Below are 20,138 nucleotides of genomic sequence, written 5' to 3'. Positions count from 1 at the left end.
TTCAATTGTTTAATTTTTCTATTTTTGTGTTTGTAGATTACATAAACCTAGAGACAAGATGAGTTTTTCTAAAACATGTCTTTTCCAAAATGCCTTGCACTTGTGTCTATTAAACTGTACTAAAGAGAAAGAGTGAGAGGAAGAACTGTGCCAGACTTAAAATTAAACCAATTATCCCTAAGGCGAGTAGTCCCAGCAACAGAGACAAGAGAATTATTTAAAACAAAACCTGCAGATTGGCAGGACTTTGAACGCTGACATTTCTAATATTTCTTCCATTTAACAATGCTTTTTAATTCTGAAGAAAATTGTAAACTTGAAAAAGTCACATTTACATTCTGCAATGAAGGCAATAAAACAATGAAAGCTGATCTGAAATAAAATTATGTCATAATGCAGAAATTGCATTTAAGCTGCATTTAAAAATACATGCAACACCCAACAAAAGAACACATTAAAGGAGAGACGGGATAGTATGCAGCCATCAAAAGAAACAAAATATTGCCATTTGCGACAACATGGATGGAACTAGAGCGTATCATGCTTAGCGAAATAAGTCAAGCGGAGAAAGACAACTATCATATGATCTCCCTGATATGAGGGAGTGGTGATGCAACATGGGGGCCTAAGTGGGTAGGAGAAGAATCCATGAAACAAGATGGAATAGGGAGGGAGACAAGCCATAAGTGACTCTTAATCTCACGAAACAAACTGTGGGTTGCTGGGGGAAGGGGGGTTGGGAGAAGGGGGGTAGGGTTATGGACATTGGGGAGGGTATGTGCTTTTGGGTAAATTGGAAGGGAGGTGAACCATGAGAGACTATGGACTCTGAAAAACAATCTGAGGGGTTTGAAGTGGCGGGGGGGTGGGAGGTTGGGGTACCAGGTGGTGGGTATTATAGAGGGCACAGCTTGCATGGAGCAATGGGTGTGGTGAAAAAATAATGAATAATGTTTTTCTGAAAATAAATAAATTGCAAAAAAATTAAAGTATAGGATATAAAAAAAAAAAAAAAAAAAGGAGAGACGGGAGAAAGAGGTGTAAGGGAATGCGATGGTAAAGGAGCACATTTATTTTTCCCTCCTCTCCCAAAGCCCACCCGATGAAAAGGCAGAATCTATAAGGATGCCTACATCTGCATCTAGATCACATCTGTGTATCTATCCATCCATATCATTTGTATTTATACCTACCTTTCTCTACATTTCTGCATTCGTATTTTAATTTGATAGAAATAGAGATACCTCTACTTATATTTACACATACACATGTATGCTAAAAACCACAAATGCATTGTAAAACATATAAAACATATTTTTAACAGTGAGACATTTCTGAAAGCCAGGAAGCAGATGAAATCAGATATTAAGTGAAGCCAAATACAGAGGAAACAAAAACCAAAAATATACTTAATGGAAGACCTGTGTGACAGAGTAATCTGGAGACACTCTCAACCCAGGTGAACAAGTTTGAAGAACTGTGGTGTTTGTACCTGTGCAAAGGACAGTAAACCCAGAATGTACTGATTCAAGCACGTAGGACATGCAGCTCTTCTCAGTATCTTTGTCAGAATTCATCAGTGACTTCAGTTCCTTCTTTTCTCCATACTTGAGAAAAAGGATTTAAGTGTGCCCTTAGTTGGAAGCTATTCCCTGGGCTGCTTCCTTTCCCCTCATATAAATAAGGTAATAAATGTGAAGGTGTTTTATCAACTATCAGGTACAATGAAAATGTTACTATTGTGATCACCTACCACCCCTGCCTGCACTGCCACAATTACCACTGTCATTACCTATCCCTCTTTTTATTCAACCAAGTTCTTCTTTTTTGTTTTTTTTTTAAGATTTTATTTTCTTATATGACACATACACACATACACACACACACAGAGCGCACACAAGCTGGGGGGGGGCTCAGGCAGAGGGAGAAGCAGGCTCCCTGCTAAGCAAGGAACCCAATGCCAGACTCGATCCCATGATTCTGGGATCATGAGATGAGTGAAAGTCTGACACTTAACCAACTGAGCCACCCAGGCATTCCTTATTTATTCATTTTAGAAAGTGAAGGGCAAGTGTGGGTAGAATCAGAGAGAGAGAATCCTCAAGCAGACTCCGCATTGAGCATGGAGCTCAATGCAGGGCTCGATCCCACAACGCCTGAGGGGATCCTGACCTGATCATGACCTGATCATGATCCTAATGACCTGAGGTGAAACCAAGAGTCGGATGCTTAACTAACTGAGCCCCCCAGGCTCCTCTACCACACTCCTTTAAACCTTTATTAACTCTCAACTCTGGAATTCTAACCTTTGCACACTCCTTGGCCTCAACCTAGAATCACAGACTCAGGTATGGAAGGAAATCATACAAACCACCCACTTTTTAAGGCCCCTGTACAATGGCCCCCACTGAATGCAGTCAAGTGACAAAGAGCTCATTACTTCTCCATGGAGCTATCTCCTCCCTGGATGTCTACAATCATAAGAAAATGCTTCTTTATTTTGAGACTCAAAAGACATAGCTTCTTGGCATCAAACACCTTTATTTTATTTCTTATCATGAGACTTATAACATTAAGAAGGTACAGCAGTGCCATAGTAGGTTCGAAAAGAAAGGAAGAAAGGAGATTCTAGTGATTTGGTAACTATCAGGCCATACCCTTGTTTGGGGGAAATAAAATATTATTTTAAGTTTTCAATGGGTTTCAATCCAACTTAGCGGTCAGAGTCAAGCTATAGCGAGGAACAGAATGTGCTTATATCTGGAAACCCCTGAAATCTCATCTCCTTGAAAACTATAAGCATTATAGCTGCTGGAAATCAAATAGGTATGAAAACCATTTGGTGAGGGGGAACGAAATCTCAACACCCGAGAGATTTGATTATCAAAGTATTCATCAATATTCCTCTTAAAATAATCTCCATTCAGAAAAAAGTACTAATTTGTTTTGTAGGGATTATTTTTCAAATCCTCATTTGCTTTCTCTGTTACAAGCCTCATATTCCTCCCATGGATACACATCTTACATAAATCCTAAGTATTCCACATAGGAAACAATTACTACATCTGTTTTTAATATCATTAGTAAAAGTTAATAATAGTAATTATTCCAACTACTTGACTAAGGAGTCTCATTTTGCCAGGTAATCCTTTTGCCATTAATTGAGATTGAGTTCTTAACGTTTTTGGTTTCATGGGTGGATTTTATATCTTAAATTTTTGTCTATATGTTCACTTCTCCTGGAAAAATTTCCAGAACTTTCATTCAATTCCAAAAGAGTCAACGTCCCCAAAATGTGAAGAATCACTGGTTTAGAGAGTGAATATGTGGTGTGAATCTTTAAAGTCGAAAATCTCATATATTTTCTAGTTATGAATTCATCATGTATGCATGTGTTAAGGAAACTTTTTAATAGATCCAAATGTTTTTGGACATTAAAAATAATTTATAGTCTTTATTCTGTAGATCTTATTAATCTAAGTGCATTTTCAATGTATCAAGGGATACTCATTCTCACTTAAATAAATAAAAAATATAAAATATAAATAAATATATATATATTTCATATGTATGCATGTGCCTCTTTCTTACAGAGAAACCATATGCTACTGCTATAAGAATCCTGAACAGAATCTGAAGATTCTGCTTTGAACCCAGTTTTACTTTATTTTTTTTAAAAGATTTATTTATTTATTATTTATTTATTTATTTGCCAGACAGAAATCACAAGTAGGCACAGAGGCAGACAGAGAGAGAAAGGGGGGAAACAGGCTCCCTGCTGAGCCGAGAACCCAATGTGGGGTTCGATCCCCCGACCCTGGGATCATGACCTGAGCCAAAGGCAGAGGCTTAACCCACTGAGCCACCCAGGTGCCCCTTGAACCCAGTTTTAGCACTGACTGGCATATATGACCTGGAGCAAAATCACCTTGGCTCTTGGGGCTTCTGTTCTGTCATGTGGAAATGTTTAAATACTGCTCAGTAAAGTTCATTGTATGATATATATTTATGTGCAGATTTTAGATCAGTATCTCTGAAAAGAGTGTGGGGCCTACCTAGACTTTTCCAGTATGTCAAGGTCAACCCGTTATTTCTGTCATCAGGTGCTTATTTGACTAACAGTTATCCAAATGTTGTCATGCCATTATTCTCCAATGTGTAGAGCCAGCTGTGCCTATATCTTTCTATCAATTTGTCAACTAGTTGAAGTAATATGACTTGTCATTAACATTTTCTTTAATCTTGTTAGGCAACTGCTTGAGAAATTTGATACCATGTTTTGTCTTAAAATCTTCCAAAAGAGCTATGAGTATTTGAGACAAAAGTGGACGCGACAGCACCTCTGGAACATTACAGTTTAAACCACATATAAAGTGCTAATGCATAATTTTGCTGTGAATTTCATAATTGTTCAACTAACTTCTGTCATTTTCACTTTCTTACTTATATTTAAGTGACCATGTATAAAACACAGAACTTATTATTTTTGCATGTTTTAGTGATTTCACATAGTTTTTAATAAGACAGTCAGTATGGTGGAGTACTAAATATAGGGTCTCTGAAGACAGACAGAGGTCTAATCTGGCTCTATCCTTGGCTGGCAGTGTAGCCCAGGCCTATTGGTTAGTCTTCTGAGCTTCAGGGTTTTTCCATTGGAAACAATAGGTACCCAATAAATGTTAATCATATGTTTATTCCCCTTAGAATACTGTACTAAGAAGTCTCTACAATAGATCACTCGGCCAATCTAATCTTCTTAAGGAAAGATTCAAACAAGTTGAGTTTGTTGCACCTATTAATAGTTGGCAACATGCATGGCATATGGGAAATTCTCAATAGACGCGAGTTGAGTTAGTTAATTAATTAATTAGTATATGATGAGTGTCTTAAGCTACACTGACTCTGGGTTTTTAAAATTCCATCACCACCTAGCCATGTGGTTTAATTAATATGTAGAGAACTGCCCCTCCTCTGTGACTACATCCAGTCCCAAATTACTTATTCACACGGAGAGGCCAAGGAGCACTACTCACCATTACTGCCCGCCCACCATCACCCTATTGTTCTGACTTCCTTCTATTCGCTGATCAAATCCTGATGCTCCCACTACTAATCACCACCATGTTCCATACATTGTCAACACTTCCTAATCATTACAAATTTGATAGTTACAATACAGGAGTCTATGGACATGTTAATGAGCGTTTCTTAATGCCAATAAGATGGGGCATACTTTATTGGGTATGAGTATTTTGGATGCACTATTTGTTCATGTCCTCACCCATTATTTAACTGTTCAATTGTTCACTCTTTTCCTATGAATCTGTTACATTTATTTACTTATTTTAATCTGATCCTTTTTGGATAGGTCAACAGTGATTAAAAAAGAATCACTGTATAACTCAAAGGAAGGACAGGCTAGTTATAATACCTTCACTTAAAAAACCAAGGGACTGGCTCTTTGCTTTGTCAAACTCTCTTGCTTTAGACAGGCATCTTGTTCTTTGATTAAGTGCCACCAGCCTCAGCTCTCCTGGAAGCTCATGATTCCCCACATTTTACAGTCACCATAGCATACATCAATACACACTGAACATTTTGGAATTTACTAACATTCAAAAAGGCCAATATCCGGGCATGGAAAACTGACTGAAAAATCTTTTTTATTATTATTAAATATTTTATTTATTTATTTGAGAGAGCAGACACAGAGAGAGCACGAGTGGCCAGTGTTGGGGGAAGGGGCAGAGGGAGAGAGAGTAGCAGGCTCCTCAAGAGCAGGAAGCCTGAGGTGACTCACTCTCAGGACACTGGGATCATGACCTGAGCTGAAGGCAGAAGGCAGACCCTTAAGAGACTAAACCACTCAGGTGCCCCCAACTGAAAAATCTTAAACAACAAGTCATTGTTTTGGGTGATTACAGTGGTATTTCTATTTCATGTTTAAGTGAAGTCACATAACTTGCTGGTCACTATCCTGAGAGCAATACCTGTAAATATCACAAAAGAATGTAATAAATTACATTATCAGGTTTGGTTGATTTTCCAAGGTAAAATATGTGTGGTCAAGGCTCACTTATTTGTGTGTTATAAAATCTGGAAAAGGGATCATTTGTACATAGGCTTAAAGTTTTTTGTTGTAAAAAAAAGTTTACTTTAGTTTTTACTTTTTAAAAGAGAAAATAAAAGACTTTTATTCTTGATATTTTACCTGGTATTTTGTACTCAGTATTTATACAGTGTAAGAAGAGTTTATTAAACCAGAGATAAATAAAGGAAATGAAGACACTGAGTTCAAAATGCACATCTGAGCCTAGTTTACCTGACAGAAACCCTTTCTAAAATAGATCCACTTTGGGATGCCTGGGTGGCTCTGTTAGTTAAGTGTCTGCTTTTGGCTCAGGTCATGATCTCAGGGTCCTGGCAGGGAGCGCTGAATCAAGCTTCTTGCTCAGTGAGGAGCCTGTTTCTCCTTCTCCATCTGCCTGCTGCTCCCCTTTTGTGTCCTCTCTCTCTCTCTCAAATAAATAAATAAAATCTTAAAAAAAAACTAGATTCATTTTATATTCTTTAATCCCTTACACATGTATAATAGTATATGATGTTCAAAGCACTTTTGCACAATGAAATTCAACTGATCCTTTATATCTTTCCTCCAGTTGTTAATTAAACCAAGACTCAGAGATGTTTAAGTACTAATACATGACAGACATAAACTTAATAATAACAGAACAATAATAATGGCCAACTTTATTAAGCAGATACCTCATTTCAGGCAATCTGATGAGGGTTTTCTATTTAATGTGTCATTTAGTCTTTATACTTAGCTGGAAAATTTATTATTATTCTTCCTACTTCCATTTTATAGAGGTTCAACTAGTAAATGTCAGAGTGATTTTAACCCAGGTAGTCTGATTCCAGAGCCCTCACATCCTTTTAATCATGATGCTATACAGCCTACTTCCCAGTGAATATTTATTAATTTTTCTCTTTTCTTCTTTTACCTCAGCAATTTTCTTCCTGTTTTTACCATTAATGCTGAGGGAAAAAAAAAAACCATGCTACAAAAATCTATAATCATCTCAATAAATGCAGAAAAGGCATTTGACAAAGTACAACATCCATTCATGATTAAAAATATTAAAAAAACCCAAAACTCTCAACAAAGATTTAGAAGGAACATTCCTCAACATAATAAAGGCCATATATGAAAAACTCACATCTAACATACTCAATTGTGAAAAACAGAGCTTTTTCTCTATGATTAGGAATAAGACAAAGATGTACAGTTATCACTTTTATTCATCATAGTTTTGGAAGTCCTAGCCATAGCAATCAGACAAGAAAAAGAAGTTGGTAAGAATTGGTAAGAAATAAGTAAAACTTAAACTATTTTGCAGAGGGCCTGATACTATATATAGAAAACCCTGAAGATTCAACCAAAAATCTACCAGAACTAATAAAGGAATTCAGGAAAGTCACAAGATACAAACTTAATATACAGAAATCTGTTGCAGATCGAAAATGCACTAATAATTAAGTAGCAGAAAGAGAAACTAAAAAACAATCCCATTTATAATTGCACCACAAATAATAGCTAGGAATAAATTTAACCCAGGAAGTGAAAGACTTGTACTCTGAAAACTATAAAGCATGGATTAAAAGAAAAAAAAAAACAAACACCTAACTCCACAGATAGGGTCAGGATTAGGGATTCATGCTTTCATCTCTTAGCAGTATCAATTGTAATGGGAGACAGAGTAGACAAACTCTTCCAACAACTTACAAGATCCAAAGCAGCTGCCAGGATGGATGCATCAGGAATTGTCCCTGGCTCACAGCAGTTTAACAGAAACTGAAAGCGCTTCATGCCTTGTCGTATCGCTCCAAGATTCACCACATTTTTGCTTTTTCCACCCTCTTGATTGGAAGACAGATGGTCATCAAAACTGTGGCAACCTGTAGGTTTTTTTCCATGGTGGAAGAATGAAAAAACAGAGTATAACAGATCACAGATTGAAAAAGAGCTTCAAAGTTATAACATGTTTTCTGTAGTGCTGGCCTGAAAACGTTCTCCCTGACTCCACATCCTTCTTTTCCATCGTAATGCCTGACTGAGACACACCATGACTTTTGGGAATCTGGTGACAAATGGCATAAGCAAATGCAGAATTTTACATAAATACTTAAATACAGGATCTGATAATTTTACTTATGGTCTCCTCTTTAATACTGACAAGAGCTCTTAGTATATTTAAAATGATTCTTCCTGTAAGCAACAACTAAATGCTATTTTTATCAAAGATGAAATTATTGTACAATTTCATATCTGTTACATAAATTGATATCAAGGCCAATAACCTGGTATCTCAGTTATGATACCAAGAATCAATGACTATTGGAGTTGTAAAGAATCTCAGTGTTTGGTTATTTAATTCCAGGATTTCCAAACCTAGCTATATATCAGAACTACGTAGGAAGTTCCTGAATTTCATCCAGACTTTCAGAATCAGAATTTTCAGAAGTGGAGAATAGGATTTTGTGCTTTGTAAGCCTCCCAGAAGATAATGATGCAGCCAGTCTGACCCAACACTGGGGTCAGAGATTTGGGAACCACTGATCCCTCCCCACACTTACTTTTCCATATTTTAGCTGCCCATGAATAAGAATCACTTTGGAGCTTATTAAACACAGAATATCAAGTCTCATCCCTAGAGACTTTGATTCCATGTCTGTTTTCACAAACAGTCCTTGTGATTTATTGATGTAGAATGTCTAAGAAACATACATTAAGAAGAAATGATACAGAATATGATTTTCATCATTTTTATCCCTAGGTACATTTCATTTTCTTTCTTTTTTATTAACATACAATGTAATTGTGTTACAGGGGTATACGTCTGTGATTCATCAGTCTTACACAATTCACAGTGCTCACCATAGCACACACCCTCCCCAATGCCCATCACCCAGCCATCCCATCCCTCCCACCTCCTTCCCCTCCAGCAACCCTCAGTCTGTTTCCTGGGATTAAGTGTCTCTCATAGTTTATCTCCCTCTCTGGTTTCATCTTGTTTCATTTTTCCCTCTCTTTCCCTATGATCCTCTGTCTTGTTTCTGAAATTCCTCATATCAGTGAGATCATATAATAAATGTCTTTCTCTGATTGACTTATTTCGTTTAGCATAATACCCTCTATTCCATCCATGTCATTGCAAATGGCAAGATTTTGGGGTTTTGATGGTTGTACAGTATTCCATTGTTTATACATATCACATCTTCTTTATCCATTCATCTGTTGATGGACATCTAGGCTCTTTCCATAGTTTGGCTATTGTGAACATTGCTGCTATAAACATTCAGGTGCATGTGCCCCTTTGGATCACTACATTTGTATCTTTGGAGTAAATACCCAGTAATGCAATTGCTGGGTTGTAGGGTAGCTCTATTTTCAACTTCTTTTTTTTTTTTTAAAGATTTTATTTATTTATTTGACAGAGAGAGATCACAAGTAGGCAGAGAGGCAGGTAGAGAGAGAAGGAGGAGGAAGCAGGCTCCCCGCTGAGCAGAGAGCCCGATGCGGGCCTCGATCCCAGGACCCCGAAATCATGACCCGAGCCGAAGGCAGCGGCTCAACCCACTGAGCCACCCAGGAGCTTGAGGAACCTCCATACTGTTTTCCTGAGAGACTACACCAGCTTGTATTCCCACCAACAATGTAGGAGGGTTCCCTAGGTAGATTTTAAAAAACTTAAACAACTCCTGAATTTTCTATAGCTTCTAATATATATTTAAAGTGTTTTTTCTTATTTGAGGGTATTATGTTGAGTATAGTTTTTATTTTTTTTTAAGATTTTATTTATTTGACAGAGATCACAAGCAGGCAGAGAGGCAGGCAGAGAGAGGAAGGGAAGCAGGCTCCCTGCTGAGCAGAGAGCCTGATGCGGGGCTCAATCCCACGACCCTGGGATCATGACCTGAGCCGAAGGCAGAGGCTTTAACCCACTGAGCTACCCAGGCACCTCTGAATATCATTTTAAAAGCCATACCCAAGCCCCTTCTCATGATTCTGAAATGTACCTCTGACACCTAAGAATATATGCCTAGGATGAGAATCACTGATTTAGAGCTTGCTTTAATTTCTGCTCAAACCATTCATTTGTGGTTGCCAACTCTTGGTTCTTACTGAGAAGTCACAAATCTGATTTCCAGAAATGACTTTCCCATCTTTTCCATTATGAATACCCTGATCACTTCCACCCATTACCCTACTTTCCTACCTGCTGCCTCAGCACAAAGGCACATGTATATATGTCTGGGATTTGTTTTAAAAAAAAAAATTTGAAAAACATAAAAGGTAGATGAAACAATTATGGAAATTTTGATCATTATTGCAAATGGGTGATGGATATTTGGGATCCATTAGACCATTCTTTTTACTTTTTTGTCTGTTTGAAAATTTTCCCAAGTACAAAAAGAATGCCTCATAATATAATTAAAATATCACTGGGGAACCTGGGTGGCTCTGTTGGTTAAGTGTCTGACTTCAGCTCAGGTTATGATCCTGGAGTCTGAGGATCAAGCTCCATGTTGGGCTCCGCACTCAGAGGGAAGTCTGTTATTCCTTCTCCCTCGGACCCTCCCCCTGAACCTTCTCTCTCTCACTCACTCATTCTCTCTCAAATAAATAAATAAAATCTTAAAATATTTTTAAAATTTTCCATATTTCATTTCTTATGGGTATATTTCCTTTTCAGATGCAAATATTCCATATTTAAATTTCCTTATTCAAGACCCTCAGTATTTTTTTTTTCCAATTAGTGTGGCACATTTTGTATTAACTGCAAAAGGAAGTAGCACATAATGAATCTGCTGCTGGAAAAAATCTGAAAGTATCTCAAATGACACAAAGTGTGTGTAGCTAAAAACTACAGATTAGAAACAAACACTTCCTAGACAGACTTGTTTCTAGACAGCTGCCTTTCAAAATGCTATTCTGTTATTCACTGGGCAATATCAAAAGTACCAGAACCAGTAATTTCCCGTGATTTTTCCTACCTATATGTCACTTTATAAATCATTTACATATAGCCCTTTAAGTTACACATATCAGAAGAAATCTCATCTGTTAAAAGAAATTATTAACCTTAGCAGTCCCTGAAACTTTGAATTTAAGATAGACCCCAAATGTTTTTCTTTTTAATGAATCCAGTTGTTTTGTTATTTGTTACAATAATTAAGATATACAATACATTAGGTGATAATAGCCTCAAATCTATGATAGAACTAATATGTATGACAAGGTGTATGATCAATAAACTTATTCTTTTTTGAAATATTTTATTTATTTATTTGACTAAGAGAGACACAGTGAGAGAGGCAACACAAGCAGGGGGAGTGGGAGAGGGAGAAGCAGGCTTCCTGCTGAGCTGGGAGCCCAATGCAGGACTTGATCCCACCACCCTGGGATCATGACCTGAGCCCAAGGCAAACGCTTAACAGTCTGAGCCACACAGGCCCCCCTAAATTTATTCTTTAAAAAAAAAAAAAAGACTTTATTTATTTCACAGACAGAGATCACAAGTAGACAGAGAGGCAGGCAGAGAGAGAGGGGGGAGCAGGCTCCCTGCAGAGCAGAGAGCCTGATGTGGGGTTTGATCCTAGGACCCTGGTACCATGATCTGAGCTGAAGTCAGAGTTTTTAACCCACTGAACCACTCAGGCACCCCTAAACTTATTCTTTTTTTTTTAAATATTTTATTTATTTATTTGACAGAGAGAGATCACAAGTAGACAGAGAGGCAGGCAGAGAGAGATAAAGAGGGAAGCAGGCTCCCTGCCGAGCAGAGAGCTCGATGCGGGACTCGATCCCAGGACCCTGAGATCATGACCTGAGCCGAAGGCAGCGGCCTAACCCACTGAGCTACCCAGGTGTCCCCCTAAACTTATTCTTTTTTAAAAGGTTTTATTTATTTGCAAGAGAGACAGAGAAAGCATGTTTGGAGGGGGAGGAGGCAGAGGGAGAAACAGGCTTCCCACTGAGCAGGGAACCTATGTGGGGCTTGATTCCAGGACCCTGAGATCATGACCTAAGCTGAAGGCAGAGGCTTAACTGATAGAGCCACCAGGTGCCTCAACAAAGTTATTCTTAGTTAACCAATTTATTAAGGATAGCTGCCATCATATTATTGAAGGAGATATTAAAATAAGCTTTTCATCTTTTTTCTTAGTTATTTATTTGACAAGATAATAAATTCTTAAAGAAGCCTATTTAATATTACCAGAAGTGCCATTTTGATCAAAAGAACTTCAGAAACAAAATGGCTAAATAATCTAAGTAAAATAATGAAAAGAGAAGTGATCAAAACAATCTTTGTCAGGAAGAACCTATATTTTTTGCTTCACAGAATAATGGATATTGATTACAGGTATGAAGATCAGTAGACTCCCATGATTGTAGGCATAAGAATCATGCTTGTAAGTAAAAGCTATTTATAATGGAAAATTACCCTTGTATCTATATAACATTAATGGATAACCATGTATTCGCTTCTACTTTTGAGCACTTAGTATGTGTTAAGTATTATATGAAATGTTTTTTCATGTGTCTGCTAGCCATTTGTATGTCTTTTTTGGAGAAGTGTCTGTTCATATCTTCTGACCATTTTTTGATGTGATTATCTGTGTGTGTTGAGTTTGAGGAGTTCTTTATAGATCTTGGATATCAGCCCTTTGCCTGTAGTGTCATTTGCAAATATCTTCTCCTATTCCGTGGGTTGCGTCTTTATTTTGTTGACTGTTTCCTTTGCTCTTGATCTTGATGAAATCCCATGGAATTTATGGCAGAATTGAGCACATAGAAAATATTCAGTAAATTTTAATGATCAATTTAAAAAATCGGTTTAATAAAATATCTTCCCTCAAGGATAACATGATTTCTAAAATGAAATATTCTTAGTAAATATAAAAACATGGAAGAAAAAGATAGCTGATTACGAATGTAATTTCAGTTTTGTTAAATGTTCAGCAGAAGTATTTTTCATTTTTGAAAATTTTTTAGATTTTAAAGAAATTTTTTTTTTTTAAGATTTTATTTATTTATTTGACAGAGAGAGAGACACAGTGAGCGAGGGACACAAGCAGGGGGAATGGGAGAGGGAGAAGCAGGCTTCCCACCAAACTGGGAGCCCAACGTGGGGCTTGATCCCAGGACTCTAGGATCATGACTGGAGCTGAGGGCAGCTGTTTAATGACTGAGCCACTCAGGTGCCCCAAGATTTTAAAGAAATTCTATTGGCTATTGTATTCGATCTTAACTCAATGAAGTTTGAATACTATATTTAAATTGAAGGTAAGAATGTTTGATGTTTGTTTTCTTTAACAACTTTAAAGAAACAGAGGTAATATACGATTAAATTAAAATAAATGAGAAAGAAAGGACAATATATCTATAATGGATACACAGAAATCATTTACACATATGGATTGGAGAGAGACAGACAGACAGGGAGAGGGGGAAAGAGAAAGGGAGAGGAAAAGAGGAAACAAAGGCAAAAGCAGGCCCAGGGATAGATTTGTTCATTTGGCCAAGGGCAATAGTTGTAAATTATAATATACTAAGATAATGTTTTTTTTCTTTCTTTATTTATTTTAGAATAGTTGAGGATACCTAACTAGTGCAAGAGATTCCAAAGGAAATTTTTTAATACACCAGAGAACATGGGCAAAGAATGATGGTGATATGCAAGCTATCTTCTCTTGCCAGTCAAAAAGCACATGAAATAGGTATCAGTCTTAGATTTTATAGTTTTGTCTTCTAGATACACAGAAAGAGACTGTATTATTTCAGGTTTTGCTGATACAATCTGATCCCAGAGTTGGACTCTATGAATGTTCCATATCAAATCTTTCCTATTTGTGAAAATAAAATATAAAGAGGATCTTAAAATAAAATACAAAGAGGATCAAAGCTGGTATCTGCAGGAATCATGGTAAAAAGAAAATCTGGAATAAAAAGGTTTATGTGAATGCTAATGATAACATGTTTAGAACTAGATTAAAAATACTGGCCTACTCCTTGAAGAAGGGAATGTAAAGAAATCAAAAGGAAAGTAAACAAGTCACTTATGCTTTCATCCTTTCCATCAATGAGAAAAAACCACAAGCATGCAAGTACAGAAAAGCTTCTTTAAGGAGGCACCAAATGTGAGAGCCCCTACCCTGAGTTAATTCTCAGTTCCATGAAATTACACTCCAGTGCACAGAAAGAACTTACAGAAGTAATCAGAGTACTAGCCAAATGACATTCAGCTAACACAGCACATACCTGCACAATACTCTTTAGTTCCACACTTCATTCTCAAAAAACAAAACAAAACAAAATTTAAAAAAAAACCCACAAAAATCTATTTATAATACTGATGGTTCTGAATGCTAGGTATATCTTCTCTGAAATATCATGAGGAATAAAAAGACTCCATAAAGACTGAAAATGATAAAGGTCTTCGTTGTTAGGAAAATTCTTGAAACCACAGACTAATAAGTTTGATGTATGCCCTAACCAAATTCTGTAAGAGATTAGACCAACACTAACTTTTTTAAAAACCAGAGTAATCATAGGAATCACCGTGGTTTCACAAAGAATATACTATTGAACTAAGCTGTATATTTCCTTTAGAGCGATAAGGACTTGAATTTTTTTGGTAAAATCTGATTTTTTTTAAGATTTTATTTATTTAACAGAGAGAGAGATTTTATTTATTTAACAGATTGTGAATTTACTATTCACAAGTAGGCAGAGAGGTAGGCAGAGAGAGGAAACAGAAAAGCAGGCTCCCTGCTGAGCAGAGAGCCCAATGCGGGGGCTCGATCCCAGGACCCTGAGATTATAACCTGAGCCAAAGGCAGAGGCTTAACCCACTGAGCCACCCAGGTATCCCAAATCTGATGTTTTTATGAAATGAGAAAGCATTTGCTAATTGCTAGTAAATTAAGTATGTTTGGCTGAAAAATCATACCCACAAATTGTTAATTAATAAAAGTCAGCTAGAAGTGTCATAGGAATTGTATCTTTGTATTTGTCCTGGTCATTAATAATATCAACAGTTTGGATGAAAACCAGGGAAGTGAATCCTTATAGCACAACTGCAAAGAAGAAAAGATTCCAAATTCAATTTATTTTGGGTTCTGACTCTTAGTTTTTTCCTGGGCATGTGAATTAACCACCTCCCAAGTTAATGAAACCATAAATTTATTTTGAGATGAAGAATTAATAATGGCTATATAAAAATATAGCATTATATTCATTCATGTGGAGGTGAGTAGCAAAAGTTAATCCAAATTCAATACAAGCCAACTATAGGATGTAAAACTTGATAATGCAACCTTAAATTGTGATCATACACTTGCTATATCCCTGGAGCTTATTTGTTACACTGTTTATCACACTGATTAAAGTCACATATGATGCATGCATTCCATCTGAATCTCCACATTTTGTAAAGTATATCATCTAATTAGAATTCACTGTAAAACGGAATCGGATGGTGATAGTTCTGGAAATTCTTCCATGCAAGGAGTAAAAATAGGAGTCAATAATGTTCAACCAGCAAAGTGAGATGAAAAGAGAGAATGTGAAATAGATAAAAGGCTAACTAGCTGTGTGTGAGTGTGTGTGTGTGTGTGTGTGTGTATGGCCACAGATATCATAACTGGACTAGTGAATTAAATTTATAGATGAATATATTTTCAAGATATAAGGGAAGACCTAACAATTAAAACTCTCTAGTTCTGGAACAGGTTGCTTTGTGAAGCAATAGACTGCTCTTTGGTGGAGGTATTCCGAGGGTGACTGGCCAACTCTCAGGAATATAATGTGCAGAATTCTTAAGTAGGTAGATAGAGGGAAATCTGAAGTTTCTTTAAAGCTCTTAGATTTTAATAAAGGACAGAGAGCTGAAGAGGCTCTCTTACTCTTCTTTGTAAACCTAATGTTCACTATGGAATGAGGAACACAATAGGGCTTCCATAAATGTCTGTTGAACCAAATTGATAAAAATGAAGAAGCTATATATATGTAGTAGTACAACACACACACAAGAAAGAAATGAGTAGGAAATCAATGGAAATAGAAAATGGAACATTTTATCCAATCAAATTTTTGTTCTGTATGATGAAAATTGGATGTAATTCTTAGACAGTATGATATTTACCAAGACGTTTGAAGAAATTCTCCTCTTCATCTCTTCCATTTTCCATTCCACTCCCTGGTCCACCTTCAGAAAGCTTCACTGCACTGGTAAATTTGACCTGAGGAAAAAAAAAGGCAATTCCTTGTTTTTATACTAAACCTTGCTTTTGAAAAATAAGTTATTTAGAATATGAAGATTACTTTAGTTCTTCTGACTCCCACATCTGGTTAGTCAGTCAGTATGGTTTATTCCTATGTACCAAAAAAAACAAGACTTATAACTAATTTGAAAGAGAGTCTAGTCATAGATTGAAAGTAAATAATCAGGCATCATGAAAATAATTCGGCAACTAAATGAGATGTTCTTAGAGTTTAATTTAGATAAAATACAAACTCAAATTCATGAACAGCAAGCCATATTCATCCTTTACAAACAGCATCACAGTTGAGAATGAGACCAAACTGAAAGATAGGCAAATAGAAAGTTTCAAATCTTTATGGAAAAAAAAAAAACAGTATAAATTAATTCATAAAGTACCCTATAATTAAAGTGAAACAATATGCTTTGGGTTTTTTCCTAAGAATTTAAATGTGCCCTTGATCTTGCCCTTAGGCCAAGAGTACTTAAAATTTTCAGCATGCAAGGAAGCTATGTGAGTAAGCCTCGCATACTCTTAATATTTGGCCAATATTTTAGCAAAAGGATGTGAAGGAGGAATTATATTTTCTAAATGTCTTATGAGGTTGATATATTCTTTATATAATTTCAAAATATTACCATTAAAATAGATAGAAGAAAACTGAGATTCAAAGCAGAAAGATTATAAACAAATGATTTAGATATTAAAAAATGTAACTCTTACCATAAGCTGGAAATTATAGTGACCAAGACCTGGATCATGTGCAGGGAATGCTCTTGTAGGAATTGGATTTCACTGAGAATCATTACCTTTTCCAAATAGTATGCTGTTACAATACTTAAAAGTATTATGAAGAAGCACTTAATGGGAGAAATCCTGAATTTCTTTATCCTTTTCAATAGGGAGAATTGTTTAAGTACTCACAAAAAGTAATGGAAAGAGGATGAAGTGCGTGCGTGAGTGTGTGTGTGTGTGTGTGTGTGTGTGTGTGTGTGTGTGTTTTAATACATAAAGAGAATCATTAGAAAATTCTGCATTCTTGGGTAGGAGCTTGAAATGTCAGGAATTTCACATGTATGTTAAAAGTTAAAAATACCAATTTGGATGCCTTTCATTTCTTTTTCTTGTCTGATTGCTGTGGCTAGGATTTCCAGTAGTACGTTAAATAAAAGTGGTGAGAGTGGAAACCCATTTGTAATAACATGGATGGATCTAGAAGGTATAAGACTACATGAAATGAGATAGTCAGAGAAAGACAAATATCAAATGATTTCACTCTTGTGGAATTTAAAAACAAAACAAAACAAATAACAAAAAAAAAAGAGAACAAATAACAGACTCTTAACTATAGATGACAAAATGGTGGTTAGTAGAGGTGGTTCCCAATAGGAAGTGGGAAGGGTGAAACAGGTAATGGGGATTAAGAGTACACTTTTCATGATGAGCACTGGGTACTGTACCACATTGTTGAATGACTATATTGTATACCTGAAACCAATATAACACTGTTAATTGTTAATTATACTGGAATTAAAAATAATAATAAAAATAAAGCTAAAACATTAAAATAGCTGGGAACTAATACCTATGTACATACCTAGATCTGCATTATAATTTTATGTAAATTTTTTGTTACTCTTTTCTTCCTTTCCATAATAGCCTACTACTTAGATATCTTAGTTTTCATTGTTCATTTAAATTTCTAAACTTTGCTCAATTTGAAGAAAGTTTCTTCAACTCTTTCTTATTTGGCCCTTCCATGTGTTCAACATTTCTTGGTCCTGACATTTTTCTACTAGCAAATCCAACATTATCTTATATAAGTGATATCCTGTTTACCTTGGAACTTTGCCTGATGAAAGAGAGGCGGTCCACAGAGCTGATGTCCAGAAGGTCCTCCACACCATCTGCTAGGCCTGAGAGGGAGGACCGCTTCAGCCAGTTTCCTATTTAATAATTTTTGAAAATTTAGATCAGTATAGCATTTTTCTCCTAAATGAATTAAACAGAAATGGCAGCATGTGCTCAAAAAGCAATGAAAATTATATGGCTTGCTGTACACTGAAGTGAAAACAAACGGTATTCAAAATGTAAATGCTTTAAAATGGATTATAAAATGACAAGACTGAGTAAGACCAGAACAAAATGAATTTGGGCCTCTTTGGTGAATAAAACCACAATCAATCCAGTTCTCCTTGACACTTTTCACATCTTCCGATAAGTCCTGTTGATTTTACCTCCTAAGCATTTATCGAATCTGTCCACTCTGCTATACATGGTCAATCACCCAGTCCAAGTTTCCATTACTTATGCCTGGACTACTAAACAGCTTTCTAATTGGTCTCCCTCAACCAATATGCTCCCTCCAGTATGTTGCCCATGCAGTGATCTTTTAGAAAAAGCTAATCTGCTTGCATTATTCCCTTGCTCAATATCCCAGCTGGGCTATGTAGGGCTGTAAGACAAAAAGTCCACCTTACCTGCAAGGTCCACATGCTCTAGTCCCCATTGCTCTGTTATAATCCTGCAGATGCTCTTCTCCTTGTCTCGTTTCTACTTCCCTCACTTCCTACTCCCTCACTACTTCTACTCCCTCACTATTCCTAATACTTTTACAGATTTTATTGCTACCACTTAGTACACTTTCCTTCTTCATTCCCCTAAGTATCCTGAAGATACTTCACTCACTCCTAATACTTTTACAACTTCCCTCACTCCTAATACTTTTACAGATTTTATTGCTACTACTTAGTATACTTTCCTTCTTCATTCCCCTAAGTACCCTGAAGATCTTAGTATCTCTTCCTCCAGGAAGCCTTATTTGATCTCTGCCTCCTCCTCCCCATTTAGGCCAGACCTTACTGCATACATTCACAGCACAGTATATATTTCCTTCATAAAATTTATAGCTTCCAACCACACTTAGTTGTAGGATTATCTGTTTTACCGACCGTCACCCCCAATAGATTTTAAGTTCAGCAAAGTTGGGCACTGTGTCATTTTGCTTATCGTTTAATTCCTGATGCCTAACATCATAGTGTTTGGACACAATAAGTGCACATAGTTGGGGTTTGAGAAATACCTGCTGAAAAAAGATGAATGAGTGAATGAGCCAGCTTAAGCCTTGTGACTTGAAGGCTTTCCTTTTCTCTACCCTATCATGCGTTGCTTTGATTATGAGTTGATTTGAGGACATGGCAGGGAATAAGAGAATCCATAAATAAATACAGACATACTTTTACCTATGGGGAGTTTAAGTTTCTTCCGGAGGGAAATTCTGCGGGACCGTGAGCGGGTGCGACGGTCCGAGGTGGTCCCTGAATGGGCAGTGGTGCATTCTGAAGTATCCTGTTCAGACTGGCTGCTGGTGTCACTCGCCGCACTCTGGGATTTGAACATCTTGCGCCAGAAATCCTTCCGCCCTAGGTTGCCCCCTTGCATTTGTTCATCACTGAAAGCAAGCAAAGGGTAGAATTAAATGTCTGACAACATATGGGAAATTCTCTTAAATTTCTTTCAACTTCCTGCCAGTGATATTTATGCAATTCATGCAGGATGATCTTTGATGGGCTGGGATTTAGGATGAGTCAGAGGGGAGTGGAAGGAGTGAGACCAAGGTTGACTCTGAGGTCTTCCTGGAAACAGTCATGTCTCAGCTGGCAAATAGAGGTAATCATTTTTTCCCCAGCTTTAATAAAAAGACCAAATATTATCACAGGTATTCATCTGTGGGTGTGAGTCATAATAGTAAGAAGCACTTATGATGTCTAAATATTTCACTTTTTTTTTTAAGTTCCCAGAGGCCTGTG

The 20,138-nt window shown here is 36.6% G+C and overlaps 1 protein-coding gene across 15 annotated transcripts in view; it reads right to left on the bottom strand.

Annotated features, from left to right (window-relative positions):
- The window catches only part of UNC80 (unc-80 homolog, NALCN channel complex subunit), a 223,950-nt gene that overhangs the window by 133,083 nt on the left and 70,729 nt on the right, over nucleotides 1-20,138 (bottom strand). For 12 of the 15 annotated variants that reach the window (XM_044241491.1, XM_044241501.1, XM_044241499.1 and 9 more), the window contains exons 19-22: nucleotides 19,566-19,780; nucleotides 18,169-18,275; nucleotides 16,212-16,308; nucleotides 7,787-7,959 (exon numbers count right to left, since the gene is read on the bottom strand). In XM_044241491.1, coding sequence (XP_044097426.1) covers nucleotides 7,787-7,959; nucleotides 16,212-16,308; nucleotides 18,169-18,275; nucleotides 19,566-19,780 — 592 coding nt within the window. The remainder of the gene's footprint in view (nucleotides 1-7,786; nucleotides 7,960-16,211; nucleotides 16,309-18,168; nucleotides 18,276-19,565; nucleotides 19,781-20,138) is intronic. The other 3 variants (XM_044241493.1, XM_044241506.1, XM_044241502.1) reach the window with 1 other exon arrangement.

Source organism: Neovison vison, chromosome 3 (assembly GCF_020171115.1).
Source record: "Neovison vison isolate M4711 chromosome 3, ASM_NN_V1, whole genome shotgun sequence".
In the NCBI taxonomy this organism is placed as follows: Eukaryota; Metazoa; Chordata; class Mammalia; order Carnivora; family Mustelidae; genus Neogale; species Neogale vison.
This window is presented reverse-complemented; position numbering and strand designations above follow the sequence as displayed.